We start from the raw sequence: 16,080 nt of genomic DNA, 5'->3' as shown, positions 1-16,080 counted from the left end.
TTTGTGTCTTTTTGGCTGCTAATGCCTCACTTAAGAAAGTTTATCATCCAAACTCTAAGTTACTATCTGCCTTCACACCCGAACCTGCAATCTCTCCCCCTCTTCCTCCCCCCTCCCTCTTTCCTCTTTTACTTTTCCCACATAATTCTTCTCTTTTGCTTTTATGAACAGCAGTGTACTCTATTAACAGAAGCTGTGAAGTGAATTTGCAGTGCAGGGAAAAGTGCAAATTGAATGCAGCACAAGCTGTTTACCATGCTGATGGCTGTGCTATTATATTGATCCAGTAAAATGCCTCTGAAATGCTTTTCCTCCCCCGTCCTTCCCCACCACCATCATCCGCTAAACTCTTCTCTTGGCCTTTGTCTCTGTCTCTCTCCCCCCCCTCTTTATTTCTGTTTACCCAACATATTTCTACTTGTCTCCTTATTTCTTGTCTTTCATCTTGTCCCACCCTCCGTCCTCTCACCCCTCTGCAGAATACATGATGGACGAGATGGAGAGGAGGAGCATCGTGGAAGAGCCTGTTCGCAAGTGTCCCATCCCAGCACCTCGAACCTCTGTTCCCTCACCTTCTGCCTCCCCCTCCCTCAGGCACAAGAGTGAGTAAACACACATAAAAAACATTCAACACCAGATTCAGAATATGCCTTAACATCTTAGAAATGATTAACAGAAAAATTCATCCATTTAAGTAAAGGATGAATAGTGTAGACCAACTCTGCAGCCCAGACAAAGAATTTATCTTTCATCCAAAATATATTTAAATTAGATTTTTGTGCATTCCTGTATCTTTTTGCCGCTCTACTTGATTTGGACTATAATTTATTTTTGCAATTTGAGCAAACAATGCAATATGAATCTGGCCATGGAGAGCAGCTCCTTTAGTGGAGGAAAGCAGGCAATACCTCTCAAAACAGCCATACATTTCCCTGTCCAGCACTGCCCTCTGTGTTATGAATATGGCATTGCAACAGGCCGAGCTCCTGCTGATCCACTCTCCTCTCTCATTGACTGTCAGCAGATACCATAATTACCCGGGAGACTCTTGGAGGGGGGCGAGACCAAGCGATTAACACAGTTTGCTCAACAGAATGCGCCTGAATGCAAATTTTAACACATCAGCAGTGCAGAGGGGGATACAGAGGAGGTGTTTTAAAACCAATAGCTCTGTCTGCTTTTTGATTCTAGTGATAAAGCAGGCTAACAGTATACTGGAAGTTCAATAAATGTAATGAATGTGCACTAGCAGTAACAGGGATTGGCTCTTTGTTTTACTGCTTTAAAGAACTTTGGATGCATTTTCCTACATTTTTTCCCCCCTCTCTTCCTCATCTCCCCAGATGATGCTGTGACAAGTGAGCTGTCCAAACTGCTCCACGAGATCAAAAAGTGCCGGGACAGGGACTACTCCTTCGAGGAGCTCTGCCACACCATCTCCTCCCACTCCATGGACAGCTTCGGCAGCGGGCGGCTCTCTGATGAAGAGCGCCCAGATCGACCCAACGGCACCCTGACCCGAGTCAACAAGGTACAGCACTCAGTTATGACTGGATTGGTGCAACTGAAGGAGTTTGGTCTGTTGGAGAAATTAACCATGGTGTTTTATCTCCAGCTTAGCCACAGCAAGTCATGCTGAAGGAACGAGTCAAGTCACTGATTAGTCACCAAAGTATTCATCAACTGATAACTGGTTAATTGTTGATCGGCATTTATCAAGCAGAAATGTTAACAGATGGGAGACTTCTCTATTTTCTGACAATGTACACAGTCAAGTAATTGACAAAAAAGTAATTGACGAATTGATTTTCAAATACAGTAGTCATTATCTGCAGCCACATTCAAAACTCTTTTACTCGTTTGTCCAAGGAATAGTTGCAATATGTTGAATGCCGCTTGGCAACAGATTATAACAACACCAGAAACCTTTTTGTAGCTTTAATTTTTACTTGTACTTGGAACTTAAACAAAATATGACATTAATCATTCTCATGTCATTCTAACATCACTTTAATCATTTGGTATATCATTGGTGCTACACATCACATATACAGAGCTGCTGCATTGTATCTTTGCAGCTCATACTTACTTACTTACTCTGTTTCTGCAGTGTGGAGTGCATGAAAGCAGGGTTTTCTCTGTTGAATTATAAGCATATGAGATTTTACTAAAACTTTGCATGTGTGTAAGGGCATGTTCATAACCACTTGCACTTTGTCTATTTTGACAACAGAGGGCAGTGCCACACAGACTGACGCCACTGATCTGGTTTGTCCAATTGAGTATTCAGCTGATAGTACTAAAACATTGCAGCTTCTGTTTGTTGTTTGAGAGCAAATAACAATTACAATTGAAGGCAAATTCAGGCAAACAGCCATTCACAGCCTGCAGACATGTTATTCTTGACCTTGGTTCTTTGTATTCAGTGAATTTTATGTTGAAATATTGTTTGTATTGTATAATATTGTCTTATCTATCTTGTTTTCTCTCTCTCAACTGGAAAGTTTATTAGACCTTGTTAGGGTGAATGAGGCCAGTCAGGTTGGCTAATGGTGATAAAAGTCAGCTATTCCAACCCCTGACACAGCTGTAGTTTATTTCTAACAGCCAGCACAGTGTGAAAAAGAGGCTCTGAGCTTTTTCAATTCCGCTGTCCAGGAAGTCAGACGCACCACAGGACACGGGGGTCATCTATTATCCTCCACTCCCCCCAGTACCCCCCACCCACCCCACCTGAACCTTTTAGACCCTACACACACACACACCTCCACACACACAAAGAAGCATATCCACATGAATGTGATTGTTTTGCTTTTCACATGTTTTCTTCCTGGCGCTCTCCTTCTCACTCACCTACATCAACACGCACACCGCAGTGAATATTGTGACACTCGTCAATAGCTCCTCATCCTTTTCCCATTTCTGTAATGAGCTCAATATGAAAGCAAGCCAAGGCATGTTTGCTTACAGTGCAGCAGGCGTTCAGACCTGTCGAGGCTCACACACACACGAGAGTGGACACTGCACACACACAAGTCTGCTCACTTAGGCCGTAATTATCTCACTCCATCTTGTGCCCCCCCCCCACCTCTCTCTCCATAAGTACCAATTTGTATTCCATTACTGACATTTGCAGTGTGTACATGTCTCTGCGTGCCCCCAGGCTACTGTGTGTACATGTGGCCGGAGCCATGTGATTCGATGCATGTGTTGTACATGAATAAAAAATGCAAAAACCCATAACGGCACACACACACAGGAGAAGAACACAATGCGGACTTCTCACATTACCTGGGTACCCAAACCAATAATGAGAAGACGTATGTATGTGTCCTGTATTCAAATATACTTCCAGTATGTGTTTCTTATGGGTCTCTGAAATAGGAATAGTTATATGTTCTTCTGATATTCATTCGAAATGCTAGAATTGACCAATTTTCCTCAGAAACACAAAGATTTTCATTAAAGATTATTTCAATATTTAATCAAATTTGGTCCAACCAGCAGTTCAAAGCCTACATGTATTCCATTGACAATGATATAAGACAAATAAAAGCACCAAATGTAAAAATGTTTGACCGTCAAAATGGACAGACGGAAAAAAGAAATTCGCAAAATAGTGATCTATCCCTTTAAGGGTTTCACATAGACAACTAATGTAATATTGATCAGTTATGTAGTCCTCAGCGATGAATAATGAATGGTGGCATCCTTTTTATTGATCCCTGGCTGATATCTGATGTTTACTGTAATGAAAGGATGTATCTGTCTATTGTTCATGCATATGGTGCAGTATGCGTATCAGAGGACTGCAGTTCGTTTATCAATCAATATTCCAGTGTTGCAGAGTGACCTTTTGGTTTCAGCCTCATCTCCAGTCTCACTCCTGCTCTTTCTTTTCCCATCTGTCCCTCCCTCTGTATCTTCTCTCAGATTAATTTCTTGCAAATTTCTTCTGACTTAAGCTTATTCCTCCTGCACTTCTCCCTGCCTTTAACATGTCCTCCAAGATCCCCTCTTAACCCTCTACGTCTTTACGTTGTATTCTTTGCCCTCTGTTTTTGTTTTTTTTTTAGTCCTTTCTTGTAAAGATGATATTTCTTCTGTCATCATTACACTTCCTGGCTTGCCCCCCCCTCCTCCCTCTTTACCCCCCTGTCGCTGGTTTTAAAAGCTACATGTCAAACACTGCGGCAGTGTCGCTCTATGTCATCTGCTGTGACCTGTGTCCTCTGCTGCATCATATGGTTCAGTGAGATATCAGGTGGACTGTGTCTGCCCTCTGACACCTCACGCCACCGAGCTCATCCACACACCTGCCTCCTGGGAGCCACAGAGCCCCAGGAAAGGACACTGTGTTCGTGTGTGTGTGTGTGTGTGTTAAGGTTGTTCTGCTGTTTCTGCACCTTTCTCTTTTCTGGTTAACTCATTGCGGCACCCAGAGCAGTAATGTAAAGGCATTTCCACTTTCAACGATGTGTCCTGTGTTTCATGAAGATTTCCACAGTGAGCGTTGATTTGCAGAGGGAACATGCTATAATTTTAGCTCTGTTTTGGTCTCCACCAACTTCAGAACAGAAACATCTGGCCATTTAGCTGCTAAATGCTAACTTGTGCTTGGTGCTGGGCAGGTAATGTGGAATTAGTTTCTTAGAGCATTTTTGCTGAAAATGCGTACCTGCTGTGGCTGGAAACATGTAAAGCAGTTAAGTCTGATCCAAAACAGTAATCTCTGTCAGTTTGTCACTACAAGTGACCCCTTTCACATTACATGTTCAATAAAATATATTGATTATCACAACCTTTGACCTACTTTTGGTCACTTGTCATGCTGGTGATTTGATAATTAAACAGATTTTTGACATTTGTGCTCATAGCATCCGACCCTGCCTCTCGCTCCGGCCTTGGAAGAGGATGAAGCGGATAAGAGTTGTGGCCCCACTGGATTCTGGGAGGCCCTGACACCTTGCAACGGCTGCCGCAACCTTGGCTTTTCCAGCTTGTCACAGGTACACACACACACACACACACACACGCATATATATGTGTATGGAGCCTGAATTGAATTAATCTAATTGGATGACTCTCACTTAAATTTTATTTTATAATGGAACTTGCACAACACAATCATCATATCACTTCATAATCAACATAGAAGTTTGTCACATGGTGTGGAACAATGCAGCGTACGTACACATGCACGCAAATGCTGCTTCACTACAGTGAAGTTACATGCTAGTGATATTGCCATTGTTCTGGGTGAATACTTTCACTGGTTACCTTGGGAACGCAGTGAATGAGCCGTCACTACAGAGACTGGCTCTCCTGGCAGCTCTGGATGCTCAGTATCTGTCTTTCTCTTGCTCTAATGTTTGTTGTATCTATCTTTCATCTTCATCTTCTCTCTCCTTATCAGAATATTCCTAATATCTTATTATCTCCGGCTTCGAAGCTTTTACCTTTTTATGAGTTGGACCTGGTTCATGAACTTTGAATGAACAACATTCAACTGATATATCAGATACAATGAGATCACATGGAAGGCTAATTATTCCCGTGGGGGATGTGAATATTGCAGCAGCAAAGGAATACACAGTACAATATAAATGTGACATTGAATTTCATAGAGAACCAAAAGCAGCATGATCTTCCTGTCACAACACTAATGTGAAACACTTTTAGGTGCACACTGCTGTGAGTGTGGTCAGAAATGGTGTCTGATCCCTGATATCAGCAATTCACATGAGCACACAGTACTCCATACAATACAGTACTCCTTTCAGTACAGTACAGTACAGTACAGACTATTTGACTGCTTAAATACACCACTTAATAAAATTAGGGATGACAGATATGTGTAAAAATGAGTGTATGTGCATCTTTACAGTAACAATTCCTCTTTCTACTGTATGTTAATTGTCACAAAATGACAAACTAATGTGTAAAACCAGAAAAATATAAGCACATATGAGACTAGGAGAAGGCATGGATTACTGTACAGTATTACAAAAGATGGAGTATATACACCATCATATTCACGAGCTTAAGGCTCATAGTGGTACGTTGCCCTTGAAAGGATTTGTACTTTTAATTATGAGCCTAAATCACACACTCTGAGAAGGTCAGTGTGTCTGCACAGATATCCATTATCCAGATATCTGCTGGAAGTCCAAAGACTTCCTTTTCCGTGCCTGTTCATTGTTTATGAACGCAGATAAATCTAAAAAATATAACCAATAAGAAGTGAAATCATCATCAGACAGTAGCTGATGGGTGCTGAAATTGCATTTCAGCCAGTGATTTGCTTTTTTTGTTTACCTAAATGCAGTCAAAGCCTGCTCAAAAGTCTTTTGGTCAATACTGCTCGGCCTACAAACTGATTGAAAATGAAAACCAGAACACTTCCCATACGAAAATGTTGCCTTGTCTACAGATTTTGAATTCATATGCAGACGTGTGTGGTTATAGAGATCACAGTGATGAAGACTTCATATTTACCTCCTTTGCCCAAATAAAATTAGTGCTTGTGGTAATGGTCAGTTAAGTACCCACAAAAAGTGACCTGCTTACATGTCAAGTGTGTGTTTCTTCTCCATTTGTTCAATTCTGATGTTTTTATTCTAAATATTACAATGTTCTACCGTTTTGGTTTCCCTGTGCGAAAAAAACAAAAGTTTGATGTCAGCAACACTTTGTGTTCAATAGCCGTACAGCTGAGTTCACCATCTCATGCATGACTTACACCTTTTGTACCTGAGTCTACCCACTGACATAAACCGTGTGCTGCATGAACCAAAGTTCCTCTCACACCTGTTGCCTCTCACTGCCAGTGTGTGAAGTATTCTGTTGTGTATATTTTAACAAAAACTGCAGCAAAGCAAGCGTTATCCAAATTCTCCTCCACTTCCTTGTATTCCTGCTCCATCTTTTCTTCTTCCCTCCTTCGTCCTCCCCCCCCTAAGCCCTTCACGCTGTGTTTGTAACTGTGGTTAAGTGTGTGCAGATGAGATTGTTTAGCGGCGAGATGCACGCTGGCTCAAACAGCAGGACATCTGACATTTACAACACAACGGACCCTCTGTCTTGTATACTGGCAGCCTGCCTGACTGACTGGCACACTGCCTAGAGAGGTTTGCACCTGGATTAAACTGTGTGTGTGTGTGTGTGTATGTGTACACGTGTGTGTGTGTGCTTGTGCTTGCATGTGTGCTAATATGTTGCTGCACAGAAAAAGAAAAAAACTGAATGTAAGTTTAAATGTGAGCATGAGGGTATATAGAACATATTTAGTGGCATCAGCTGTAGTGTCTGTTTGGGCAAATGTGCGTCTGAAATTGGCATGACATCATGAATCAGAATTTGCGTAGGCGGGTTTGTGTGTGTGTGTGTGTGTGTTTTATAGAAGAATATACAAGAAGGAGGGAACAGAGTGAATGTGGAAAGAGAAATTGAAGGATTATTGCATAACTAAGTTAGCATTGTGTTAATTTGCCCCATGTAGTTGTGAATCCGCAGAACTAACATAAAGAGAGAAGGCACTGCATCCACTCTGAGGATAAATGGAAGTGAAACAGTAGAATATTTTCGTGCTGCAGTCTCTCCCCCATTATTTCCATCTCATCCTTTCTTCTTCGTCATCCCACATGAGATCTGTCAACCTAATTCCTTTTTAGTTTGTTTTTCTGTCATCCCTCTCTATCCAGCATTCATCTCTGTCTCTGCCTCATTTATCTTTCACTTTATATTTAAGCACAACTGTGTTAACCTTTGTATCGATTGTCTGGTTGCCCAGCTGTCACTCAAGATTGTCAGTCAAAGAAATGAAGTAGTCTAACAAGTCGCATAGAAAAGATACTCTAAAATCTTTAGATTAACGGGCCTCATTTTTTATTCATGTACAGTGAAATGAATTTCTGTCTCTCTCAAAGCGTTAATGCTGTTTACATTGGCTGTGTTCTTGGTAAATTATTCGTATTGTTTAATATATAACGAGCCTATCTGAAAGCCTACAAACTATACTTCCTCAATGAAAAAGTTGAAAGTTGTAAAAGTTAAAGCTGTCAGGGAGAGTAGCAGGAGATGGACCCAAATGCAGGACGCAGCAGGAACTGAGCTCTTTATTCAGGATATAGCAAAGCAGAACAGAGCTGATCAGACAAAACTGAACAGAAAAAAAAAACAAGGGGTGCTTTTCATTATGCTAACGGGACGCCTCGCTTCACTCACTCACACTCTTTCCTCCTGTCTTAGCTCCTCCCAGCAAGGAGGTGAGAAAGAGATGCAAGGATGGAGGAGAGTCACATGAGGAGGGAGGGGGCAAGGAAGCATAAGTGACCATAGACTTACATACAAACTGACTGATGTGGGAATGGAAACGGGTGATGAGATTTAATAGACAGGGAGCTGAGAAGCTGGGGAAACACTGGGAACGGGGCAGGGCTAACAAGGCTGGTGCAGGGCAGGTGTGGAGGGAAAGAGGGAGACAAGGAATAGACCGCACCCAGACCACACACACACACACACACACACACACACACACACACGAATAGACAGACTGGGAGACAGAGGGAAAACAGGCTGGGGAGGAGAACAGCAACACAGACAGAAAACACAGCAAACACAGACCTAAAACAAAGAAAACACCAAGAAGGTCAAGCAAGTGCTAAATGCCAAAAGGCTGAATACAGACACAAAATCACTCTGTGTAACAGAACTAGATATATCTAATATGTCCTTCTCCCATTCAATCCAGTCTAAACAAACAGGGAAACTGTCTGAAAGCCATGGCAAGAGTAATGTTAGTTATTTAAGATGAGACATTTAGATTTGTCTGTTGAGTGTAAACGCTTATTAACTAAAGATGTTTTTTTCCTATTGTTGTGTATTTAGTTAGTCATAGTGTAAAGCAGCATTAATTTGGAACAGCACATAACACTGACGTAGTTTCACCTTATAAGGTTGATGTACTGAATTTCTGACTTCTTGGTTCAATATTCAAGCTCCTTTTGGTTCTGTTTTGGTCTCAGTAACTCCAAACTGGTACCTCTGTCTGTCTGGTGTTGAGAAGGTCCATCACTTTCATATGCGATGATAGTTTTCTGATCCATTATCAGTATCTACAGTATTGAGTATAGCAGCTTTAAGTCCGCAGGTGCCTTAAAATATTAAATAGTGTTTGAGATGAAGTCGAGTAATCTTTGCCTTAACAAGGAACTTTTTTCTGCATTTTATTAGTGTCCCTGCATAAGGACGCTTCCCATGTTTTGAATTTTCTTCGCCAGCCACAGGTTTCCTCCCACCGTCACAGAGCGAATGCAAACTGACGCCATAGTGCGCGTGGAAGTGGTTTCCTTTGCAACATTGACATTAACAAAGACGCTCAGTCCTGACTTGTGGAAACCTTGAAAGCGCAATAGAGAGAATGAAAAGGGAGAGAGATAATGAACGAATGCAAGGAACAAATTCGCATAGAGAAAGGTCGGCAGGGTTGCCAGGCAACCCAGAAATTCAGGAGATATCAGGCGTGGGACGGCCACCATTGACAAACCTCCGTTGCCATTAGCACAGGTGCGTCATAGTGCTGCACACACACACACGTCAGCACTTCCTGACTGTGTCTCCGAGCTTCATTCCTGTCTCTTCATCACCTTTACTTCTTCCTTCCTGTTTTTCTGTCTCTTTCTCTCTCTCTCTCTCTCTCTCTCTCTGTCTCTCTCCCTCCCTTCCCGTTTAGATTTCTCTTTCTCCACATCTTTTTTCCTCTGTCGAGTGGGTGGCTGCTGACCTTTAATGTTCTCAGCCTGGGGAGGTCTACAGAGTTGAGGCGGGGAGGGCAGGTCTGTGTCGCACACTGACAGAGGTTAAGATCAGAAACCCATGAGGGCTCTTGAAGATATTAAGGAACATCAAAGGAAGGTGGTTCTGAGAGGGCAGGGATTATAGGGAGGGCTTAATAAGCTTGGAAGTGTGGGACTGAATGTGCTCTGTAGGTGACTGGGTGACGTTTTCGATATGTTTATTAACAGTTTGAAATCACAAGTTTTCAAACTGCATAACAATTTTGTGTAATGCTTAATTTGAATCGTCTGGTATAATAATAATGCCATGATGTATTTAAGGCAACAGTTTGACTGGCTGATTCCTTGTGTTTGCAGTGTTTATGATAAAGTAAAATAATGCAGACATGAGTGTTATTGATCTTCTCATCTAACTCTGTAAGCCTATTTCTCAAAATGTCTATTGCTCTGACAACTAAATAAAGTTAAAGTAAAATGTCCATTATTTTTGACTGCGAGAGGGGATTGACTAGATGTGATTTCATTTTTACTTAAATATCGATCCTCCCTGTCTGATGCCCAAACCCAACATCCTGTTTCAAAAGGAGATTCGTCACTGTAAGGAAACAGTAATGCTATTTCTTATCAGTGAAAAATACAGGATACTAGTATATCTTAAAAAATACAAGCTCCTTTTACAAGCAGATCCACATTGAACTAGATGGTAGAATAAAATATGATCAGATACAGATGTGACGCAAAGATCTGTACGTGGCTGAACAGTAGCACAGTGTGCTACATAAACCACATTTGTGGCGAAGAAGAATGAACTGAATGTAAATTCATTTCTCTATTTTTTTTTGCATTTCTGCTTTATCTGAGAGAGACAAGAGGGGGGGAGGGGGGGGGAGGGGATGAAATGCAGCAGAGGGCCTGTCGGAAGGACTCAGGTCAGCTACCAGGGACGCCCCAATGTACATTTGTCATTTCCTGGTGCCAGCTAATAAAACTTTTAGATCTCATGCTTTTTTTGTCATATTATAGTGCATTGGATATCGTGATGATGATAATGGCCATTGTCATTTTCTGATACATTATCAACCAATCTAGACAATAATTGTTAGTTGCAGTTTAGTCCTAGTGTTGGTCCTAGTTTAGACTTCTGATAGTTCACAAAACTTCGCAATATAGTACATATATGTATGTGATGAGAACATATTACTGGGATTAAAATGTGGATGAATGCGTTATTCATTTCTTTGGTTGTCTTGGTTTTAATGGCATCTTTCAGTTAATGAAAAAAGTGTAGTTAAATTTAGTTTAATTCTCCATTCGTCTCTTCCTTTCCTACCTCTCCTTCTTCCTCTCTGCTGCTCTCGTTCTGTCTGTGGGGCGTCACGCAGCTCTGTGCTTACAGTTAGTGCTTGTTAATGGCTTTATGCCCCGTAGACTCTGCAGCTATAGGCTGTCTTCCTGTCAACCCAACCTTCAACACACACCTATAGCTGCTGTCAAATGCTTTTTTTACTGAAATAGATTGGCACACACACACATGCTGCCCTTGAGTACTTGGAAATGTTCCCGTTTGTGTGTATGTGTGTGTGTGCATTCTGACTTCCATTGGATTTCAGATATCTTGTTTTCCTGTTTACTTCAAGGACAAGGCAGAAAAGATTGTAGAAAGAGGAGTATGAGCTACATTTAAGAAGGACCACCAACAGGAAAAATGGCATCCCAAAGCACTAATACTACAATGTATTACAACACAGCAACCATGGCCTTGAGTAAGGCGGTTAAGCCTAATATGCTTCAGTGGCGGAATGTGTGCAATCATTTAGTGTCGGTGTGTGTCAAATCCCAGGGATTAACATACAAAACGCATTTACTCACACAGGTGACGGGGAGAGATAATGAGAATATTTGCTTTCTGTGTAGGTTTTTATAAATGAATATAAGATGCTGTAATTAGCGACAATATGAGAGCTTTGCTTAGTTCATATTTAAATAAAATGAATTGTGCACATGCAGATGTATCTGTATGGGTGTAACAACTTGTTTGAGTCTTAAAATTTAAATGTGGAGTTAATATTTCATACGAAACACTGTATTCTCATTTGACTAATGATGTTAGCAGACTGTTGCTGTTTCTCCTCCTTCTCATCTCCCTCCTGGCAACATGGCTATGGAAAGGCAAATGGGGAAAAAAAAAGCTAATTGTAATAACTTTTAGTCATTTTGAGTGATTTATTCCCAGCTAACTGGGTTGTTGATAGATACTTAGGCAGCAGTAGGGTGTTATAGCCTTACCCCACAGGGATCAATAAAGTTTGATTTCATCTAATCAGTAGTCCAGAGATTTATGAGTCACTGCAAAAGACTGAGTGACTCTTTTGGGACATGCACTTATTTGCTTTCTTGTTTAGAGTTAGATGAGAAGGTTTGTATGGTAAACATGAAGCTACAGTCAGCCGCCACTTAGCTTAGCTTAGCATGAAGACTGCAGCCATGTTAGTGGCTGTGTGAGGCTGTACTTGGGTACATGAATGCTAATGTCAACATGCTGCCGGTAACAATGCTTACATGCTGATATCAGATATAATGTGTAACATGTGCAACGTCTGAGTTTCCTAATTAACATTTGCTAATTAGCGCTGAACATAACCATATTAATACAGCGTGGCCGAAAGTCTGCGTACCTGTACCTCTACACCTCACTGCACGTGTGCTTTTGGTTTGTTTAATCCAAACAGCATAATGTTTTTAACAGCCTTTATGCTAAGCTAAAACAACTGTCACATCGCTGTAGCTTAATATCTGACAGACAGACATGTGATATTGATTGATATTGAGAGTGAAGCACATTTCCCAACATATCAAACTGTTCCTTTAAGACACCATGCGGAGACCGAGGCAGGAACAAATGAAGACATTTTGAAAGTCACAAGAAGTTCCATGAATCATTAGTCGTGTTTTTTAGAGCTGCTGTGTAATGCCACGGACCTTGTATCTTTTCAGGCTTATGTGATTTAATCAAGGAGAATGGCTTTGTGACAGATAATGTGGGGTCTAATGTTCCACTTCATTCTCCTCTTTATGACCTTTCTTTCTTCACCTTATTTGTCTTTTTCATCACTTTTCTCATTTTCTCTCTCTCTCTCTCTGTCTCTGTCTCTGGCTGAGCTGAACATCCATAGGAGACTCTTTTCTTACAGATATTGTCTAAAGCGCCTAAGAAGTGTTTGAACCAGATGTTTTTTATAGGGAAAGATAGGGTCTGAGTTTTTGCATAAATGTTGAATACATTATAGATTGTTTCAGTGGTTAACATTACAGTTAAAGACCTTACAGTACCTCTGCCAAATACAAAGTGCTTTTGCTCCATACTATATTTCGCTACCCCCAAAACAAAGCCCATTAAAAACAAGGGCAGATCAGCTGTCATGCTGTGCTGTTCACCAAGGTGTGTGTGTGTGTGTGTGTGTTCAAAGTTGCTGTGAATCTGTCAGGAGCTGTAAACATCCTCTAAAGCAATTCCCTGTATCGTGATTGAGATATAAAAAGCAGAGTACCCATAAAAGTAATAGATACGAAGACATTTTTAGCACTCTCAGCCGCCACTAAATGTACTGCCTGGGTCCACAGAGAACAAGAAAATCCATTCAGCTAAAAAAGTGAGTCACTGAGTGCCCCTCTATTTCATTATTTTACAGATTGTATTCCGTTTTATGGAAGCAAGTAAAAATCAAATTTAAATAAATCAATATTATAAAAATCTGGGTTAAAATTGCATTATCTTTTGTTGTTGGTCTTTGTCTTCTTTGGACAAGTGGAGCATACACAAACAAACAGATGAGTGTTTTAATGCATGAAATGAATCCAAATGGAAGTCAGTTCAAACTCCCTCTGGTCTTTTATAAAAACCTGGGTGTTTAGTGAGTAAGCTTTACCATGAAGAGTATATTGATGTATACTTACATCAGAAAGACAAGAATGTAAAAATGTACTAAAAAATCATGGGTGGATATATTGATGTACAATGAATCATGCAGCACACTTCTACCTGAGCAGCTTCTTGAGATGGTACTCCAAAACTTCCTCCAAAGTTGTTCGGGTTGCAGTTAAACGCAGTTGAAGTTTGGTCACACAGCAGTGGCTCTCAGTCAGCAGCCTCGTGCTCTGGCTGGTTGCCGTGTCTGTGGGATTAACGGTGGAGCCAGGGGAAGCCACAGTTTGAGCTGTGCTCAATACAGAAGCCATCATGGAGAATGTGAAGGGTGTTATTTTCTGAGGAGTGACTGTCGGTGTCCCATGGGTGGCTCAGCTCGCTGATTTCTCTGGGATTAGCGAGCCATGGAGGGAAATCCAATTCTGCAATGCAATCCCTGCTCACTGCCCTCACCAACCTGCACCTCTATCTCTTTCTATTTCACTTTGCCTCCACTCTCTCACTCTGTCTCATCTTTTCTGCCACGGTATTTCTCATCTCTTTTTTTCTGCCATTAACCTCATTATTTCTCTCTTTCTGGGTTCTGTTCTGCATTTATTGAAATACACTTATTCGCTTTCATTCAAATAACCAAAAGGGAACAGCTAGCCTGGCTCTGTCCAAAGTGATAAAACATGCCTAACAGGAATATAAAAACAAATAGTGTTTTTTAGGAGAAGTTATATGTTGGAGTAAATGAATGCAGAGACAGTGCAGTGACTTCCTGAAGTCACAGTGAGGTTGACAGGTTTGCATCCATTGGGCCTGAGACAATAATCTATGCTCACACCCATATCTGGCAACCAGCACTAAAGATGAAGACGCAACACAGAAGCACTGGTTGGATGGATAAACTGTTCATTATGAAGAAAAAGCTGCAAACCTAATGATATTCCCATCAGGCTCAGTTGTACTTGGTGTTTAGTGCTAATTAGCACAAATGAGTGGGCTGTCTTTGCCTCCTTTCATTTCCTAAATGCTGAAATCTTTCTTTCAGTTTTCAGTTTGTCTCCAGTACTGTCCTCTCATGAGTGCACCTCTCACCCCGTCTCTCCCCTCATTGAAGGCCTCAGAGGGTCCATTGTCCTCGCTGGTGTCCACCCCTCCTCTTTCTCTCTAATCAAATAGCCTCCATGAGGAAATGCCAGCAAATTATAGCCTCTATTCATATCTGACGGCCTATGAACTCTGTGTACAGTGTATGAGGCAGTGGGTCGGGCTGTGACTTAGCGTGCAGGGTTAAACAGAGACAGAGAGAGGAAGAGAGTCACAGGATTTAGGACTGCAAGATAGAAGTTCCTCGGACGTGACCAAAGCAACAGCACGTTTCCTATTTACACACACACACACACACACACACACACACACAATGCATAATACAAATAGACTCAATTATACACACACAGAGAGACACACACAAAAAAATATGCACATAAGCTCACATGATTACACACGTTCAGTGTATCTGCTTCAAGCAAACAGACACGTACAAACACCGCACAGATTTAATCACACCGTTACATGGAATCCTTGGGTCACATGTGCAGGCGCAGTCTCTCTCTCACACACACACACACACACGCTCTCAAACGTTTCATCTGGCCTCTGCAGTTGGACGGGAGCTGCATAAGACCTGCTAATTAGTGGCCAGAGGAGGCCTCTGTTTGTCTGCTCTCTTCCTGTGCAGCTCAGACACAAGTTTCTCTGTGTCCTATCTCTGCCCTGAAAGATAGAGAGGGAGGGTGGAGGGCGAGGGAGGGAAATGAATGAAGACCGAGTGTGTTTGTTTGTTGGAGGAACTGCCCATATCGAACCGCGCGAAGACTTCTCTCACTTTGTAAAGCCGTCTGACCTCCGTCCAGCGCTGAGCGGGAAAGGGAGTGAGGACACGTCAAATTATCAGGTAGTTAAACCTGTGGATTAATTTCATCTCCAGATTCTGGTTTTCTCCCAGGCTTCACTGTGGACCGGAGCGTGAGGGATTTCCTTCCAGCGACTGATCTGTTTGAGATAGAGTGCAAAGCAGTTTTCCGCTGGCGAGAGAACAGCTCAGACTTTTTGCTCATTGCTCACTTTGATGCAGCTGAATTTTACATTTTTCCTCTTTTTCTTGCTGTTCTGTGTGTATGTGAGAAATCAAGCATGTTTCCTGTAACTGACTCACATTTCTGTCTGTCTTTCTTATGTTTTGCGTGTGTGAGGAAGTCCCTGCTCCAAACTCAGTGCACTCCCACTTCCTCTGCTTCCCTTCCTCAGTATGAACTAATTTTCCTCTTCCCGTCTGTCTGTCTCGTCTCCTCGGGATTCACTGACACAAAC

The 16,080-nt window shown here is 41.7% G+C and overlaps 1 protein-coding gene across 1 annotated transcript in view; it reads left to right on the top strand.

Annotated features, from left to right (window-relative positions):
* Window positions 1–16,080, top strand: part of anks1b (ankyrin repeat and sterile alpha motif domain containing 1B) — a 205,926-nt gene that overhangs the window by 81,597 nt on the left and 108,249 nt on the right. The window contains exons 8-10 of the mRNA XM_070853570.1: window positions 480–602; window positions 1,344–1,531; window positions 4,878–5,009. Of these exons, the coding sequence (XP_070709671.1) occupies window positions 480–602; window positions 1,344–1,531; window positions 4,878–5,009 (443 nt within the window). The remainder of the gene's footprint in view (window positions 1–479; window positions 603–1,343; window positions 1,532–4,877; window positions 5,010–16,080) is intronic.

Source organism: Pempheris klunzingeri, chromosome 22 (assembly GCF_042242105.1).
Source record: "Pempheris klunzingeri isolate RE-2024b chromosome 22, fPemKlu1.hap1, whole genome shotgun sequence".
Classification (NCBI taxonomy): Eukaryota; Metazoa; Chordata; class Actinopteri; order Acropomatiformes; family Pempheridae; genus Pempheris; species Pempheris klunzingeri.
The sequence above is the reverse complement of the archived record's forward strand: the minus strand, read 5'-3'. Positions and strand labels throughout refer to the sequence as shown.